Consider the following 17,533-nt stretch of genomic DNA (forward strand, 5'->3'; position numbering starts at 1 on the left):
CTTAGTGAGACCCTATTTCCAAATAAAAAATAAGAAGAAATGGCTGGGGGAGTATAGCACAGAGGTAGAAGGCCCCTGGGTTCCATTTCCAGTACCACATCAAAAAAAAAAAAAAAAAAAGCCCTCTTTGCTGCACATGATGGCACATGTCTATAATCCCAGTATTTTGGGAGGCTGAGAAAGGGGGATTGGAGAATCAAGGCCGGCCTCAAAAATTTGGGGAGAACATCAGCAATTTAGCAAGACCTTGTTTTAAAATAAAATTTAAAAAAACTATAAGCCAGACTTGGTGGCACATGCTTGTAATCCCAGTACTTGGGAGGCTGAGATAGGAGGATTGCAGGTTTATGGGCAGCCTCAACAATTTAGAGAGCCTCTGTTTCAAAATTTAAAAAGAATAGAGATGGAGATATTGAACTTGAGTTCAATCCCCAGTGCTGAAATAAATATATATATATATATATATATATATATATATATATATATATATATTAAGGACTGGTGGTTTAACTCAGAGATAGAATACTCTTTAGGTTCAATCTCCAGTCCCAGATAAAAAGGTTCTTTAAAATTGCTGGGCGTGGTGGCGCACGCTTGTAATCCTCGCACTTGGGAGGCTGAGACAGGAGGATCGCACAGGTTCGAAACAGCCTCAGCTACTTAGTGAGGCTCTCAGCAACTCAGTGAGACCCTGTTTCCAAATAAAATATAAAATAGGTCTGGGAGTATAGCCCAAAGGTAGAAAAGCCCCTGGGTTCCACCCCCAGTACCACACACACACACAAAAATTCTCTAGATAAATTTTTGTGTATCTTGCTTGTGCAGGCATGGAAAAGAAATATATAAAATAAATTGACTAAAGTTTTCCTGAAACTTCTTCACATGGAGTCTATCTCTTTCAAATCTATTTAAAGACAGAATCTTCAATGTCCATTTTATCAAACACAGTGCACTTTCCCCCCCCCAAATATGATAGAATAACACAATCACAAGTATATCGTGATCATACCCCTGGCAGTGAGTCTAAAGGTGAGCAGTTGATTATGAGCAGCATGGGCCATGAGAAGCCAAGAACTTGAGACACAGCCTGGGCTTAGAGATGCTAAAATGTGAGGGGAAAAATCACACCTTAGGAGGAAATAAATAGGGTTTGTTTTGGTATCGAAGCATGGTACCAGATTCACTTATACAAAATTTCAAAAGTGTTTTACAAAAATCCCCATTTGTTCAGTTAAATATCCACCTCAGGGAATTTTACGAAGTGCAAAATCACCCACACCTGGAGCATTTGCTCGGCTGGAAGGACTGTCTCAGTGAAAACAAGTCACGGGCTCCCGAGCGAGCCAACGTGTTCTGCTTCTGGAGAGAGCAGAGAGACTTGCTTCCTGAAGGGAATGTCTACTAGCAGGGTTTATCAGCCAGTCCATCGAGCTCTCGCAAGGCAGTTTTATGTGGTTCCTCGGAAGGCACCTGCCAATATTTATCACTCTTCCATTTTATTTTATTTTACTGTGGTACTAGAGATTGAACCCAAGAGCATTCTACCTCTGAGCTACGCCCTCAGCCCTTTTTTAAAAATTTGAAACAGAATCTCGCAAGGTTAATGAGAATCTCACTACTTGCTGTAGCTGGCCCTGAACCTGTGATCCTCCTGTCTCCGCCTCCCAAAGACTGGGATTACAGGCATGTGCCACCACACCCTGTCTTTCATTAAAAAATAAATGCAGTATTCATTTTCAAAATGCAATTTCTAATCTATAAAGACATATTTGTGCCTATGTTGCAAAGCTATTTGGTGGAAGAAGAGTAGCAGTGCAGTCTTTTCCATTTTTTGTGCCTTTGCTTAAAACAATTTAAATGACCTGTGCCTTTCAAACATTAAAGCCAAGAATATTTTCCTTATGACATGATTTCTAAAACTAACATATTTTTTGAAATAGCTCTTTAGAGGGGAAAAACTCAAAATTGGAGGTAACCACTAGAGTATATTGAAGAAAAGTTATATTATTTGAATAAAAATTCAAATGGTCGATTAAAATGTATCAAAACTCACAAAGTCATTGTACCACTCATAGGCATTCATATTTTGCTTATTCCCAGGAACTTTAACTTTTAGAGTTAATCTTTCACATGCCCATACACGATCTCATAAAAACATTTTCTCACTGGCATTAGATCCCAGGGTTAAATGCTGATGCTCCCGTCTCTGTCCAGCAGAGGGCAGTAGCGCACATCTTCAGAACCCGGAGTCCCATTACGCTTGGGACCCGCAGGCATCTGAGAAACCCTACACCACCCCGACCCATCAGGCTCAGATCACAGTCTTCGGCAGGGTCAGGGAGGCCACGAAGAGGTGGCTTCAGAGGACCAAGTGGCAGAATTGGGACCTTCTTTCCCAATTTTAAGAGATGTCCTCCCTCAGCCCCTAGGGTGTGCCTGGTAGCAAAGATGCAAGGCCCTACGGTCTGCAAAATAATTATATTCCCTTTGTTGTTTTAAGAAACAAGTTGACTCAAAAACAATGCCATTTTACAATGCTGTTTTTACACCAACAATTTAGAAGCCCACTTAATAGACTCAAGTGTTACTTTAGACCTCATGAAGTCAAGAGCATTTTAAAGCATTACTCACATTTTACTTTTACCCAACTTAATAATTGAATTATTAAGACATCAGGTAAGCATCACTAGTGTCTTAAAACATTTTTTTCTGCCAAAGAAAAAAAAAACCTTTAAAAGCAATGCACATTGCATTTGATCATGTCTCACAGAGGCATAAGTTCTACAGTGACCTGGACAGCTTTTTTAGGGGTTTACATTTTAGCTGGGACTGGCTGAGATAAACAAACAAAAAAAACACCTTGGGCAGCACCTTATAGTACAGCCAGCAAAAGAGAGAGAGAAAAGCAGCTTAGGTTTTTCTTTTGGGGGCTTTTCTGGAGGGATGAGACAAAAAGAGGTATAATTTTTCTTTTTTCTTTTTTTTTTTCTTGCAGGTCTGGGGATGGAACCCAGGGGCATTCGACCTCTGAGCTACACCCCCTGCCCTAATTTTTATTCTTTATTTTGAAACTGGGTCTCATTGAGTTGCAGAGGGCCTCACTAAGTAGCTGAGGCTGTCTGCAAACCGTGATCCTCCAGTCTCAGCCTCACGAATGCTGGGATTACAAGCATGCACCACCATGCCCGGCTAGGAGGTATAATTTTATTTATTTTATTTATTTATTTATTTATTGTACGGGTCTGGGGACGGAACCCATGGACATTTGACCTCCGAGCTACATCCCCTGCCCTATTTTTTATTCTTTATTTTGAAACTGGGTCTCACTGAGTTGCAGATGGCCTCACTAAGTAGCTGAGGCTGTCCACGAACTGTGATCCTCCAGGTCTCAGCCTCCCAAATGCTGGGATTACAAGCGTGCGCCACCACGCCCGGCTTAGGAGGTATAATTTTAAACAGGAGTAAGGATCGCATATCTGTGGCCAGCCTCAGCAATTTAGTGACGCTCTCAGATTAGACCCTGTTTCAAAATAAACAATAAAATAGAGCTGATGATGTAGCTGGGAGGCAAAACACTTCCTAAATTCAGTCTCCAGCGCCAAAAAAAAAAGTGTGGAGTATGTTGGGCAGTAGTCCACCTAATGCCATTTTTATCATTCAATTTAAAGAACATGTTAAATTTAAAGCCAGGTATGATGGCACATATCTGTAATCCCAGTACTTAGGAGGCTGAGACAGGAGGATCGCAGGTTCTTGGCCAGCCTCAGCTACTTAGTGAGGCCCTCTGCAATTTAGTGACACCCTGTTCCCAAATACAGAATTAAAAAAAAAGAGAGAGAGCTGAGGGTGTAGCTCAGAGGTAGAAGGATGCTCCTGGGTTCAATTTCCAGTAACACACACACACACACACACACACACACACACACACACACACACTTTCCTTAACAAGGTAAAGAATTCTTAAGATTAATCCTTCTAACTCTGCCCACGATTTGAGTCTATAATAGTATTGGAAACAATGCAGAAAGAGCTTAACTGTGTCATGAAAGTAGAGTCTTAGAGCCCTTGCCCCAGCTTGTTTTTAGTACAAATTGCCCTGGCTGTTATGATGTTTTCAGTACCAAGGAGTACATGTAATATGTAGACAGCTTAAGAAATAATAGCAAAATGGTCATCAGTGCATCCACCTCTCAGCTTACGAAATAAAATATTAGGCCGGGCGTGGTGGCGCACGCTTGTAATCTCCGCGCTTGGGAGGCGGAGACAGGAGGATTGCACAGGTTCGAAGCCAGCCGCGCGCGCTGGCTTAGGAGACCCTGTTTCCAAATAAAAAAAGTATAAAATAGGTCTAGGAGTGTAGCCCGGAGGTAGAAGGGTTTCCAGGAACCCCAGTACCACCAAAAATATATCACCAGTGCTTGGACACCCCTATTTACTCGTACTCCCTGCTCTCCTTCACCTCCAACACCAATTCAGGAGTAACACCACTCTTGAACTACAGTCTTTGGGAGAACTTTATGGTATGAATCTGTTCTGTTCCATGGATCACGCTGTGTGTTCCTGCACTAAAATCACCCTGTCCAAATTACTGAAACTGTATATTAAGTCTTTCTTTGGGGTAAGGTCCAGGGGGATCCATGCCAACTCCACACCTTCCCAGCCCCTATTCTTTTTCATGGCTATCGTAACTATCTTAGTTCCTTTAAATAATGAGTCTTGACATTCATGATTAAATAGTATTAGAACAAAAATTAAAAGAAAAAATAGACACTGAGATGCTATGTCCCTCAGCTTGCCCCTCAGCCTGTGGACCCTGTTTGAATCCTGGCTCCAGATGATAAGAGTACTTAGATCCTAGGCTGTTATGAGAATTATGGTGTGATCATGTAGGCTTAAAAGGTTGCCTGCAAAGTACATGACAATTGTCGGCTATTTGCATCCTCGGTGCTGACTTGGAATAGCCAGGAAGCTTCTGAAGTCTTATTGTCCTCAGCTGAAATCCTGACCCACTAGCTGTTGCCCAACCTTGGGCCAGTTCCTTTCTGTCCCCAAGCCTCTCTGTATTTGTAAAATTGAGATATTATTAAGGTTGTTGTAAAAAGGAAGTGGGAAGCTGAGACAGGAGGATGGCAGGTTTGAGATAAGTGCCTCTGCAACTTGATGAGACCTTCAGCCATTTAGCAAGACCCTGTTTCAAAATACTGTAATCCCAGTATTTGGGAGGCTATGACAGGAGGATTGCAGGCTTGAGGCCAGTCTCAGCAACTTGGCCAGACCCTGTTTCAAAATGAAAAGGAAAAGGGTTGGAGTATAACTTGAAGTAGAATTCTCCTGGGTTAAGCCCCTAGTGCAGAAAAAAAAAAAGAATTAATGTTAAAAATTAAAAGTAAACCAAGGAGTGGTAGTACACACCTGTGATCCCAGTATTTGGAAAGCTGAGACAGGAGGATTGTACATTCCAGGCCAGCTTCATTAAGCGTGAGATCCTGTTTTCCAAATAAAATAAGGCTGAGGGTCTAGCTCAAAGTAGCATGCCCCTGGATTTAACCTTAGTATCAAAATTAAATAATTAACAATAAATAATAAAAAGGGCTGGGGGTATAGTTCTGAGGTACTGTGCTGGCTGAGTTTAAAACTCCTAGTACAGAGAGAGAGAGAGAGAGAGAGAGAGAGAGAGAGAGAGAGAGAAAAGAGAGAGAGAGAGAGAGAGAGAGAGAGAGAGAGAGAGAGAGAAAAGAGAGAGAAAAGAGAGAGGGAGAGAGAGAGAGAAAGAGAGAAAGAGGCAGGCCGGCCCAAGGAAATCGCTTAGTGTATTGTCTGGCACCTTCTAAGTACTCAAGAATTTCGTATAAGCATTTCAACTAAACTTAATTTTAAAAGTCAATGGAATCTTAATGCTAACACTTTCTCTATGCCCATTTCCTAGTGTCCACTAAAACTTTAGCTGCCCACTTCAAGGGGGTAGCTAAAGGCCCCAGTGACCTTGAATCTTTTCCTTTGTCTTCATCCTTTGGAGGTGCAGGGAACTCAGGGGAGCTCTTGCTTATCCAGGGCCAAACTCTCCTTCTCAGTTCCTGTCTCTGCTTCTCCGTGTCCACAGCCTGTTTGGTTGGCTTAGGGTAGACTCTGCAAAACCATTTCTTAACTTGTTTTCCAGAATCAGAGGAAAGTTTAACATAACACAATTTTATAGCTCCTGCCCGGCAACATATATTACTTTTAAAAAAATAAAAAGACCTTTCCCTTATCATGCATTATTCTTTTACATGTACAATTTTTCCTGACGTATTGAAGTAATATTCCACGGTTTGCTATGAGCTGGAGGTTTATGGCCCTTCTGAGGCAGATCAGACTAAACATAATTCATTCATAGTTACTTAGAGCTCAGGGAAATAAACCCCTGAACTTAAATAACTATGGTGTGACCTCTGTTAAATATTATTTATGGTTTTAAAACTACTATTATGTAGATATCAAGATGTGCCACATGTTATAAAACAAACGCCAGCCAGCAAATGGAACAACTACGATTCCATTTATTTTTGCCTTCCTCTGCGGCTATTTCTCTACAATGCTATTTTTGCTTAAATGAATTCTGAGGTAATTACCCAGCAGTAAAAAGCAATGCTCATTTACATTTTATTATAGAATACTAAAGTAAAAAATTACTTCTATAAAAAACTGCAGAAATGTAAACATTCCATTAACAGTGTGATGCAGTTAATAGGAAAGGCATTGATTACCTTTGAGTGTCAAGAACTATCCCTTCAATCAGTGAACTAATGTAATCCATCTGCTATTCATTTCTGCAAATTAGTTTATGGAGGAAACCCTGACTGCACATTTAAGTTATCCAGATGGGAATGCTAAGCTTAGAGTTCCCGTGCTGTTAAGAATATATGTGCATTCCCCGTGCTCTGTACTCAGAGATTTTCAAACGTTTACTGTGCTGCCTTCGCATCTAGTATGTTTCCTGAATTATTCCTATGAACCCAGCCATCTTGCAGGAAACACAATGTCCAGTGGTCGTAAAGGAACAGAATCATCGGTTTCCCGATTGTTCTTCAACAAATGCTTGAGGATCTACCATGATGCATGGTGCTTAAAGATAAGGGGGGGCGGAGATTCTTATCTACCAAAGAACGAAGAGTTTGGACATGGGAATGGAGAAGCAAATAATCAACTTCTGGGTAGCACATGCACTCAGAGAAGATTGAATAAGTACCGCAGAAGGACCTGGCTGAAGAGAGGATGTGGAAAAGCCACGGAGGGCCTGTAGAAGGCTTCCTGGAGGATGGAGGCAGTGAGCAGTCTCAGGAAATAAGGAATGAGCTCCCCCACCCCCCAGTGATGCACGCCTGTAATCCCAGTACTTGGGAGGCAGAGACAGGAGGATTTCAAGTTCAAGGCCAGTCTTGGCAATTCAGGGAGACACTGCTTCAAAAAAAGAGGTAGTGTGGTGGTGCATGCCTATAATTCTAGTACTTGGGAGGCTGAGACAGGAGAATTGCAGGTTCAGAGACAGCCTCAGCAACTTAGTGAGGCCCTCCCTAACTGAAGGAGACCCTGTTTCCAAATAAAATAAAAATAGGGCTGAAGGTGTAGCTTGAAGGTAGAATGCCCTTGCGTTCAATACATAGTAGCACAAGGGGGAAAGAAAGAAGGAGGAGAAATAGGAACGAGTATATTTGGGTGTCAGGAGGATGAGCAGGGCCAGCACAGCAAGGACGTGAGGGGACACATAGGTCATGGGCGTCTTTCAGTTATTTGATGTGGCTAGAATTTGGTGGGAGGATGGGGGAAAAGTGTGTGAAAACTCAGAACAAGGCCAACCATAAAGGTCTTACAGGTCCTGCTAAGGAATTTGGACTTCCTCTAGTAGTCTGTACGTACAGGCACGTGTGACTTTGGGTTGAGGGGTATCATGGTGAGGTGATGTGTGTTTGAGCTTTGAGGTTGTTTTGTGACTGTGATGTGGAGAGTCAACGGGAGCCCCATCGGGATGCTCTTCCAACTTTTAGATGAGAAATAACAAAGCCCTGAGCCAGGGTGGTGATAAAGAGAAATCTGACTGAAAAGGTACATTTGGAATGTAGAAGCAACAGCATCTAATAATAGATGCAGGAGGAAACAGGGGGAGGAGCCACACAGACAGCACAGGAGAGTTTTGGCTTCAGCGGTTGAGGCGATAGAGGTGTTGTTTTAAGTATCTGGGACTGTGCTAAGAAGGATGGGTTTGGAGGAGTGCCCATGGAGTTTAGTGCTGACCACTCAGAGTGTCTAGCACCTCGAGGATATTTTGGTGTGCCCAATGGAGAGATGATAGGGTTGGAGACAAGCACGGTTGCCACTTATATATGTAATGTTAAATAATGTTTTTAAAGATTCATGAAAGTAGCCAGACATCATTCCAGTACCTGGGAGGCTGAGACAGGAAGATTGCAGGTTTGAGGACAGCCTCAGCAAGTAGCAAGACTCTCAGCAACCTAGAGAGACCCTATTTTAAAATAAAAAATAAAAAGTGCTGGGAGTGTAGCTCGAAGGTAGAATGTATGCCTCTTGGTTCAAAATCAATCTCTCTCTCTCTCTCTCTCTCTCTCTCTCTCTCTCTCTCTCTCTCTCTCTCACACACACACACACACACACACACACACACACACAGATTCATGAAAGTGAACACATGAGACTACAATGCACCAGCAAAAAAGTTAAAAAACATTAAAAAAGAAAGTGAACACATGAGCAATTTGTTCCCTTAAGAAAAACTTGAGAAATATTATAATTAAGTTGTTTGCAAATTATGTTGAAATGATAGATAAGTTCTAATCCTTAAAGACTTGTAGGCAAAAAGAAAAAGGAAAATATTTTCATTATCATTCAGTGTGAATAGGAAGTATTGCATCTTTGATCTTGAATGCCTTCACAAAAATGGGGAATATCTCTCCCTTATTAAAATCATAACAAAGCCGGGCGTGGTGGCGCACGCTTGTAATCCCCGTGCTTGGGAGGCAGAGACAGAAGGATCGTGCAGGTTCGAAGCCAGCGCACTGGTTTAAGAGACCCTGTTTCCAAATAAAATATAAAATAGGTCTGGGAGTATATCCTGGATGTAGAAGGGTTCCATCCCCAGTACCACCAAATAAATAAATAAATAAATAAATAAATAAATAAATAAAGTCATAACAAGAACTAAATCAAGTCTTTTTTAAAAAAATACTCAAGTGGTCTATTTCAGTGACAATCATTGCCTCATCCAAAACTTAAGCTTTTTGATTTTTTGAACACTATATACTTTTATAGCATTCAGACAAAGCTGAGCAAAATAGAGATACATTTCTCCTTCCTTGGTTCTGAAGACCTTCTGAAAGCTTATGCATTTTGATGGATAAGATTAATGAGACCCCATAGTGTTGAGCACCTTGGACTTTCAGAACAAAGGCCTTTTAGAAGAACACAGTATCGTTATTAATGACACATCATTTACAGTTTTCATCGGTAATGTAAGGTTTCATCCACCTTAATGGGGACTTAGTTAAGAGCTCCATGTGGAGGGCAAGGCTATTAGCCAAGGTTCTTGACAGTAATACCTTTTGCTTCTAAGGAAAAAGATAAATCACACTCAAACTGATCAAAAAGACAAGCTCAGGGGTTCAGAAGGAGGTGAGCCACTGCCCACTTACTGAATTTCTAAAGCCTTGTCACTGTGAGCCAGCTGCTTAGCCCTGCCCTCTGCCATGAGCTTTCCTGGCTGTGATCAGACTCCTCCCCTTCTGGCTCAGAAAAAACTGCCTTCTGGGCACCCTCCTGTCCTACGGGAGCTCGGACAGCCAGGAGAGACCTAATTGCCACCAGGACCACTAGTTCTGTCCATCTTAAGTGGGGACATATTTTTATAAACACATTTTGTTATTAAAGAAATTATGGAGGATGCCTGTATACATACTACCACCAATTCAAAAATTACTAAAAATCCGTAAATTCTTTACAAAGCTCTCTTCTCCTGTAAGATTTCTTTGGGCCCTTAATGTGTTTCAGTCAGATTCACTAAGGCTTTTTTATGTTTTAAAAATGAGTCAATTTTTTATTGAAAGAGAATTAAGAGAAATTCTCCTGGAGAAAAAAATATTATTATTTTTTAAAAATAGTCACTCGTGGACAGCCTCAGCTACTTAGCCCTTTGCAACTCAGTGAGACTTTGTTTCAAAAATAAAAAGACCAAAAATGGGGGTGGGGTGTAGCTCAGAGCTACAATGCCCCAAGATTCCATCCCTGGTACTGCAATATATATATATATATATATATATATATATATATATATATATATATATATATATATATATCCATTTAAAATCAGCCAGCTCTTTACAGAAAGAAAAAATAAATCTGGGATGCAAAGAAATGTCCAATAAAAATAAAGGAAGAGAGAGGGTTTACTTTTATTACAGTAACTGATGACTGGCATCTAAGGATATACAAGAAAGTAGCTGATGACACTATAGCTCTACCAACCACTTTTTTTTTTTGGTACTGGGGATGGAACCCAGGGCTGAGCTACACCCCCATTTGTATTTTTTATTTATTTTGAAACAGGGTCTCATTGTGTTGTAAAGGGACTCACTAAATAGTAGCTGACGCTGTCTGTGAACCGCGATCCTCCTGTTTCAGCCTCCCAAATGCTGGGATTACAAGCGTGCGCCACCATGCCTGGCTTACCAATCACCTTTTTGAGAAGTTACTCAAGGTGGTTGAGGGCTCCAGTGACAGGAAGTGGGTACCAGGCAATGTTTGTGCTGAAGGAAGTTCCAGACTCTTATCTCTCTCCGATTTTTTTCACCTTGTACTGGGATTGACCTGAGGGCTCTGTAATTGCTGGGCAAATGCTTGGGCAAATGCTTTACCACGGCTATGTCCCCGGCCACCCCCCTCCCTTTTCTGAGACAGGATCTCTCTAAATAGTCAAGGCTGGCCTTGAATTTACAACTGTCCTACCTTGGCCTCCCAAATAGCTAGGAATGCAGGCATGTGTTATCTTACCTGGTCTCTATCTCTGGTTTTAAACAATTGCATAGTCAGCAAATTGTCTACTTGATCCAACTGGAGAGGCACCTGGAACACTGTTCTAGTACTGTTGTTCTGCTCTGGGCACACTCACCCGCTCACCACCTCACTTTCTCTTTTGCTTGTGTTTTCATTTTACAAGGTAGGCCAAAGCTCATTTCCAGTGTAACTGTTGAGGTTCTTTGTTTTCTCAGTCCTAGAAGACACGCCTCTAGCTAGACTCCCTGTCTACTGGACCGCATGGAAATTTAACTCCAACTAGAACCCAAGATGCTACACAGCACAGGGATCACTGAATAAAAAGAAGTATTTACTTATTTTGCAGAATTCAGGGCCTCACACATGCTAGGCAAGTACTCTACCACTGAGTGATAGTTCTAGCCTCTTGGATCACTGCATTTAAGATTCTACTGCTTCATAGTCTCAAATACACAACAAACAGTCACAATTTATAATTGGAATCAAATGCAGAGAGGTAAGACTGCTATGATCACAATCTTTAGTAACTCTTAGTACTATAAATTTTAAAAAGTCAACCACATTCATCAAGTTCAAATGAAAGTCGAGAATTATCTAATTCATAACACAACACTGATAAGTTAAAATTCTGTTTTAGGAACTTAATAATTAAAGTTTGAGTTCATTTTGAGGCTTATTCTAAAAGATGATCTTCTTGCTGCAATATAAATCTACTACTAACAAATGAGAAAAATGGTTGGTAGTGTTTGTGCCTTTAAGGTCATAGTTCAAAAGAATGAGGCAAAGTTGATAACAAAGAAAAGGCAAACATAACCTTTATTCTCTTTCAAACACCCAGAAGGTAGGGACTGAAATTCTACTCATTAGTTTAGTCAGAATACTTTAAGTTCTGTGGTGATAATTAAAATTTTATAGCAATAGACCGACTATTCTAAAAATGATAGCAAAACGCATGGTCGCTCTTACCCACACAGTAGAAAATGTAGTAAACTCTTATCCAGCACAGAGGACTGGGCTGGTCAGCATCTCAATCAAACAATCATGAGTGAAAATTACATTAAGTACATGTACTGATGTGGTCTTAGCCTAAAATCACAATATTTAACAATAAAATTTTATCCCATTCAGAAGGTAGGAAGCCAACACATTGGAATTATAAAAATATTCCTTGGTATACATTAAGGTCCTTATATCATTATCCTAGGAGATCCAAGACAGACATTAGTAACAGACACACTGCCGGTCCATCAGTAATTTTCAAAGAACTAGAATATAATTGAATCAATGTAAACTATTCAGCATAACTCGATATTTGACTACTAAAAACATAAAATATACTTCAAGATCTTGACCTGCCTTAAAGTAATGAGAATGGACAGTAATAACTAAAAAATAGCTGTAATAGATAGGAGACACTGGAGACTCCTGACAAGTATAATTATTTGCTTTCAGCAGCTAAATCAGTAAAATATCACTGTTTTATTTTTAACTTCTTTTGCCATATAATAAATATTTTTAAAATAAAAATATCCTAATGCTTCTTGTAACCACCACATATATATATACACACACACACATATAGATAGATTCTAGTTAATTAATAAAAATCAATGAAATGATTTAACCTTATCTCTAAGGTTCAAATAATCCTGAGATTCTAATATATATGAGATTCTAACATTATATATATATATATATATATATATATATATATATATTCCTCAGCATTCAAACCTGATTACTAGAAACAATCCTGTTTCATTTAAGAACATAAATTTAAACCTTTTCAGATCTAAGAGAAATGGTATGAATAAAAGAAAATCCCTTTGTTGTTGTTGTTTGGGGTACTGGGGATTGAACCCAGAGGAATTTTACCTTAGCTATACCCTCAGCCCTTTTTGAAACAGGGTCTTGCTAAATTGCTGAGGCTGGCTCAGAACCTGTGATCCTCAGCCTCCCAAGTACCCACATTACAGGTATGCACCATCACAACCTGCTACCCTTTCCCTTAAGCTTTTAAAAAAAGTCAGTCAACTAAGAAGATTGAACAAAGAGTCAACAGACAGATGTGACTTTAGGGAGCTTGCTTTTCCTCTAATATCCTTCCCACCTCTCTGAGTCTAAGGTCAAAATGTTCCCTCTGAGTTTACAAAATGGCCTGACATTTTCAAGTTTCTAATAGTATCTATAAAAGTTTGTTTTAACATTCAAGCATTAAACGAGTTGACATAATTCCTGCCCTGCAAATCTGTATGATAACTTGTTTTCTAGAGTTTTTTCTTTTCTTTTGTTCCACAAATTGATTCTTCTGTTTAAGAAAGAGTGCGAGGCCAAACCTAAATGATTGTCACTACCCCTAAAGACAAATTACTACCTGAAAAAATGAACCCAATGGCTGACTGCTTCAGGCCCAACCCGTTTCAGAGCTCCAATTCCAGGAAATACAGGGTCCCCAGAGAAGCCTGTTGAAACACAGCTTGGGAGGCTGAGATAGGAGGATTGCACAGGTTTGAAGCCAGCCTCAGAGAGAGGCTCTCATTAACTTAGACCCTGTTTCCAAATAAAATAGGTCTGGGAGAATTGCCCCGGAGGTAGAAAAACCCCTGGGTTCCACCCTCAGTACTACACACACACACCTAGCCCGGGCTCAGGGTATTCCTACTGTGTCAGAATCTTTTTTTTTTTCGGGTCTAGGGATGGAACCCAGGGGCATTTGACCTCCGAGCTATACCCCCTGCCTATTTTTTTATTCTTTATTTTGAAACCTGGTCTCACTGAAGTTGCAGAGGGCCTAAATAGCTGAGGCTGTCCCCAAACTGTGATCCTCTGGTCTTAATATACCATTTATTTATTTTGTGGTACTGGGGATGGAACCCAGGGACATTTTACCTCCGAGCTACACCCCCAACCCTATTTTTTAGTCCTTTTATTTTTGAAACAGGGTCTCACTAAGTTGCAAAGTACCTTGCTAAGCAGCTGAGGTTGTCCGCGAACCGGGATCCTACAGTCTCTGCCTCCTGAATGCTGGGATTACAAGTGTGTGTAACCACGCCCAGCCTTTATACTGTTTATAACAAGTATGCTCTCCCCAGCCCTCTCTGCCTCTGTGTTTATCTGTGGGCCTCACCGCCCCCCCCCCCAAAAAAAGACAAAAAAACTCCTGTACTGTGCTGGCAAAAGCTCTAGATTAGGTCGGAAGGCAAGTGCTGGCTGCCTGATCTTAATGAGTTATTTAACATCGCCAGGTCTCCTACATCTGCTGTATTACAAGCTTTAAGAACCTGGCATGTCAGCTTGGTGAATCTGAAGGAACCAGAAGTGTGTGTGTATGTGTGTGTGTGTGTGCGTGCGCGCGGTACTGGGTGGAACCCAGGGGCTTTTCTACCTCCTGGCTAAACTCCCAGACCTATTTTACATTTTATTTGGAAACAGAATCTCACTAAGTTACTGAGAGCCCCACGAAGTAGCTGAGGCTGGCTTCGAACCTTTGCGATCCTCCAATTTCAGCCTCCCAAGCGCTGGGATCACAAGCGTGCACCACCACGCCCAGCTAAGGAACCAGAAATATTTGCAAGGGTGTTTCCCTCTGTCGTCCAAACGCCCCAGCCGAAGAAGAGCCTGGCAGCCCCCAAGGGCAGGGGCTAATTTCTCCTCTGGGCCCCTCACTCACAAGAGGCGGCGAGGGCGGTGAAGCGGCGCCTGGGCGAGGGGCGAGGCCGAGGCGCAGCTGGCGGGGGCTTTTGGCAAGAAGAGGGCGGGGGGGGGGTGTCCCCTGACAGCAGACGTCCTCGGTCACTCGTCGCCGTCGTCGTCGTCGTTCTGGTCCTGATAGAGAATGTAGACCACCAGCATGACAAAGCCCGCGAGGATGCAGAGGGAGCCGACCACCAGGTAGGCGATGCCCAGGAAGGGGTTCTTGCCGCCCATCCACGAGATGTTGCTGAGGACGACGAGCTTGTGGCCGCCGAAGGCGCGCACCGGGTAGTTGTAGGTGATGTTGAGGCGGTAGGCGCCCCGGGGCAGGCCGGCCGTGTAGTTGCCCTGGCGGATGCGCGCGTACAGCTTGCGGAAGGTGGGCAGCGCGGCGGTGCGCATCCACACCACGAAGTCCTGGTTGATGAAGCCGGTGTTGTTGGGGTCGGGGCTGAGCTCGTACACCGGCCGGGGCCAGTTGGGCGGCGGCGCCGTGCCGCGGAAGGCGAGCGCCAGGCTGCCGTTCACCAGCGGCGGGTTGCGGAACTTGACGTGGTAGTCGGTCCACCAGGCGATGGCGGCGCGGTCCAGCGGCACCTCGACGTACGGCGCGCCGGGCTGGCGCCGGTGCCACAGCGAGTAGGTGTCGTTGAAGAGGCTGTTGGCGATGGCGCCGCAGGGCGCGACGGGCAGCCCGGCCGCGCTGAGCTGGTAGGGGGCGCACTCGTTGGCGGGGTGGCGCAGCGCGCCCGGCAGCCCGCTCAGCTGCGCGTCGTCGCGGGACACGCCGTAGCGCCGGTTGTTCTGGTAGAAGGCGGTGAGCTCGTAGTAGAGGTACACGGGCCCCGGGAAGAGCTCGGCCAGCTCGAAGGCCCAGGCGCACGAGCAGCGCGGCGGCGGCGCGCGGCCCTGGCCCTCGGCGGCGCACAGCGCGCAGCTGCCCGCGGCCGCGTCGCCGGTGTAGTCGTGCCGCAGCTCGCGGATGGCGTTGGACGAGTAGTAGAGGCCCAGGCCCAGGCCGATGAAGGCCAGCCCGGCGCAGAAGAAGAGCGGCAGCGCGATGCCGGCCGACAGCAGCGGCTGCCAGGCGGGCAGGCGCTGCTGCGTGAACGCCGTGTGGTCGGGCTGGTGGGCGCCCCGCGCCGCGGCGCTCCAGGTCATGGCGAGCGCGCGCAGGTGCGCCTCCGCCGCCGCGCAGGTGAGCCCGAGCCCGCCGAGCCCGCCCCGCCCCGCGGACCCGCCGGCCCGCCCCTTCCGAGGTGCGCGGGGCGGGCTCGGCGCGCACCTGGACGGCCAGGTTCGCCTTTCCGGGGCGTCCCGCCGGCTCCCCGCGCCCGAGGCTCCTCCCGCGAGGCGAGCGGCGGCCTCCGGCTGCTGCCCCGAGTGGCTCCGGCCGCGCTCAGGTGCCTCCCCTGCTTCCGCCTTCCCAGCTGGCCGCCCGGCCGGGGCTCTGGAAATCCCAGGCGCTTCTGCCTCCAACAGAAAGTTCCACTTAGAACTTGCCAGGCGGTGCGGGAGGCGGACGATCTCGGGGGCGGGGTGTGGGGGGGGCAATTCCTCTTTATTTAGGGGGAATGGAGGCTCTAGATCCTTTTGTCGTTGTAGGTTAGTTTATGGGGGAGCCCTTTGCACTCAGCTGTCAGCCAGACTCCAGTCTGGCTGTATAATTAAGAATAGTGGAAAGTTTTTTAAAAATGAAATGACCTTTGAAAAAGAGAATTAAAAACAACAGGAGAGGTTCACATCCTTTATTTAAATCTCTCTCTACCTGGTGGTAAAACCACCAAGGAGAAAAACGTGCTGGGCCCTATGAGGTTTCTCTTTTCAGATTATTGGCCTGAATGGAGAAAGGCCAGATCAGGGTCCTAGGGGACCTAACGCTATCCACAGTGAAGGACATTTAGAAAGTTTGGACTAAGATTTGAACTACAAGTAAGTATTGATGAGTTTATATGGAAAATGAGCTCCGAAGATTGCCTGGGATTCTGGCTTTTGCGTTGGGTTGGTACTACAAACCCAAGGGAGTGTAGGGCTATGGCACTTCTTGTAAAATCCTTCGAGATATCTAAGTGTCCTCATCTAGCTTGTAAAGTGCAAATAACTTAAATGGTTTATGTATTACACTCCCACATCTAGCATAATACCTTGCATTCAGGAGTCATTCAGAATCCGTTGAAACTTGGAAAGTTAAAATACTTGTCAAATAAACAACAGGGTTTTTGTTTTGTTTTGGTCTTTAGCATCTTTCACGTGTTCAGCCCTGTGCTGGGTTTTACAGCAGACAGAAGAGAATTAAACTGAAAAGCATCCTTGACCTCAAAGCATTTGCCGTCTGATGGGGACATTACTTAGGAGTAAGAAACAGTGAAATAGCCAAAAGTCAAGTGTATAATCATGTACTAAATTGTGCTTTACATGAGTGACACTAAAACAAAAATTAAACTTATTTCAGCTGGTTTTGGTGGTTCACACCTGTAATCTCTGTATTTGGGAAGCGGAGGCCAGAGGATTGCCAGAGGATTGCTAGTAACTTAGCAAGATCCTGTTTCAACATAGGCTCAGAAGTAGAACGCCCCCTGGGCTCAATCCTTAGTATCCTCTTTACACATAGCCAGTTTAATAAATGGATTCTGTTTTATTGAGTGAAGGCAAGTTGAAAACTTGAGCTATGGCAGAGACCAAAATGACTTGAATTCCACTTTTACTTCTTTTACTCCAAAGAAGGAAACTCCAAGATTGTCAACAAGTTTCCATAGTGTGATCCATTATCCACTACACCTCTTTTTCAATAAGATTTAAAAAA

General features: G+C 43.8%; 1 protein-coding gene across 1 annotated transcript; it reads right to left on the minus strand.

Moving 5' to 3' along the window:
- Positions 1 to 14,829: 14,829 nt before the first annotated feature.
- Positions 14,830 to 15,891, minus strand: TMEM30B (transmembrane protein 30B; the record flags this gene model as incomplete). The annotated part of the gene is made up of 1 exon (XM_080708100.1): positions 14,830 to 15,891. One exon carries the CDS (start codon positions 15,889 to 15,891, stop codon positions 14,830 to 14,832), a length of 1,062 nt encoding a protein of 353 aa, XP_080564226.1.
- Positions 15,892 to 17,533: the final 1,642 nt, after the last annotated feature.

Source organism: Muscardinus avellanarius, assembly GCF_963383645.1.
Source record: "Muscardinus avellanarius genome assembly, chromosome: 12".
NCBI lineage: Eukaryota > Metazoa > Chordata > Mammalia > Rodentia > Gliridae > Muscardinus > Muscardinus avellanarius.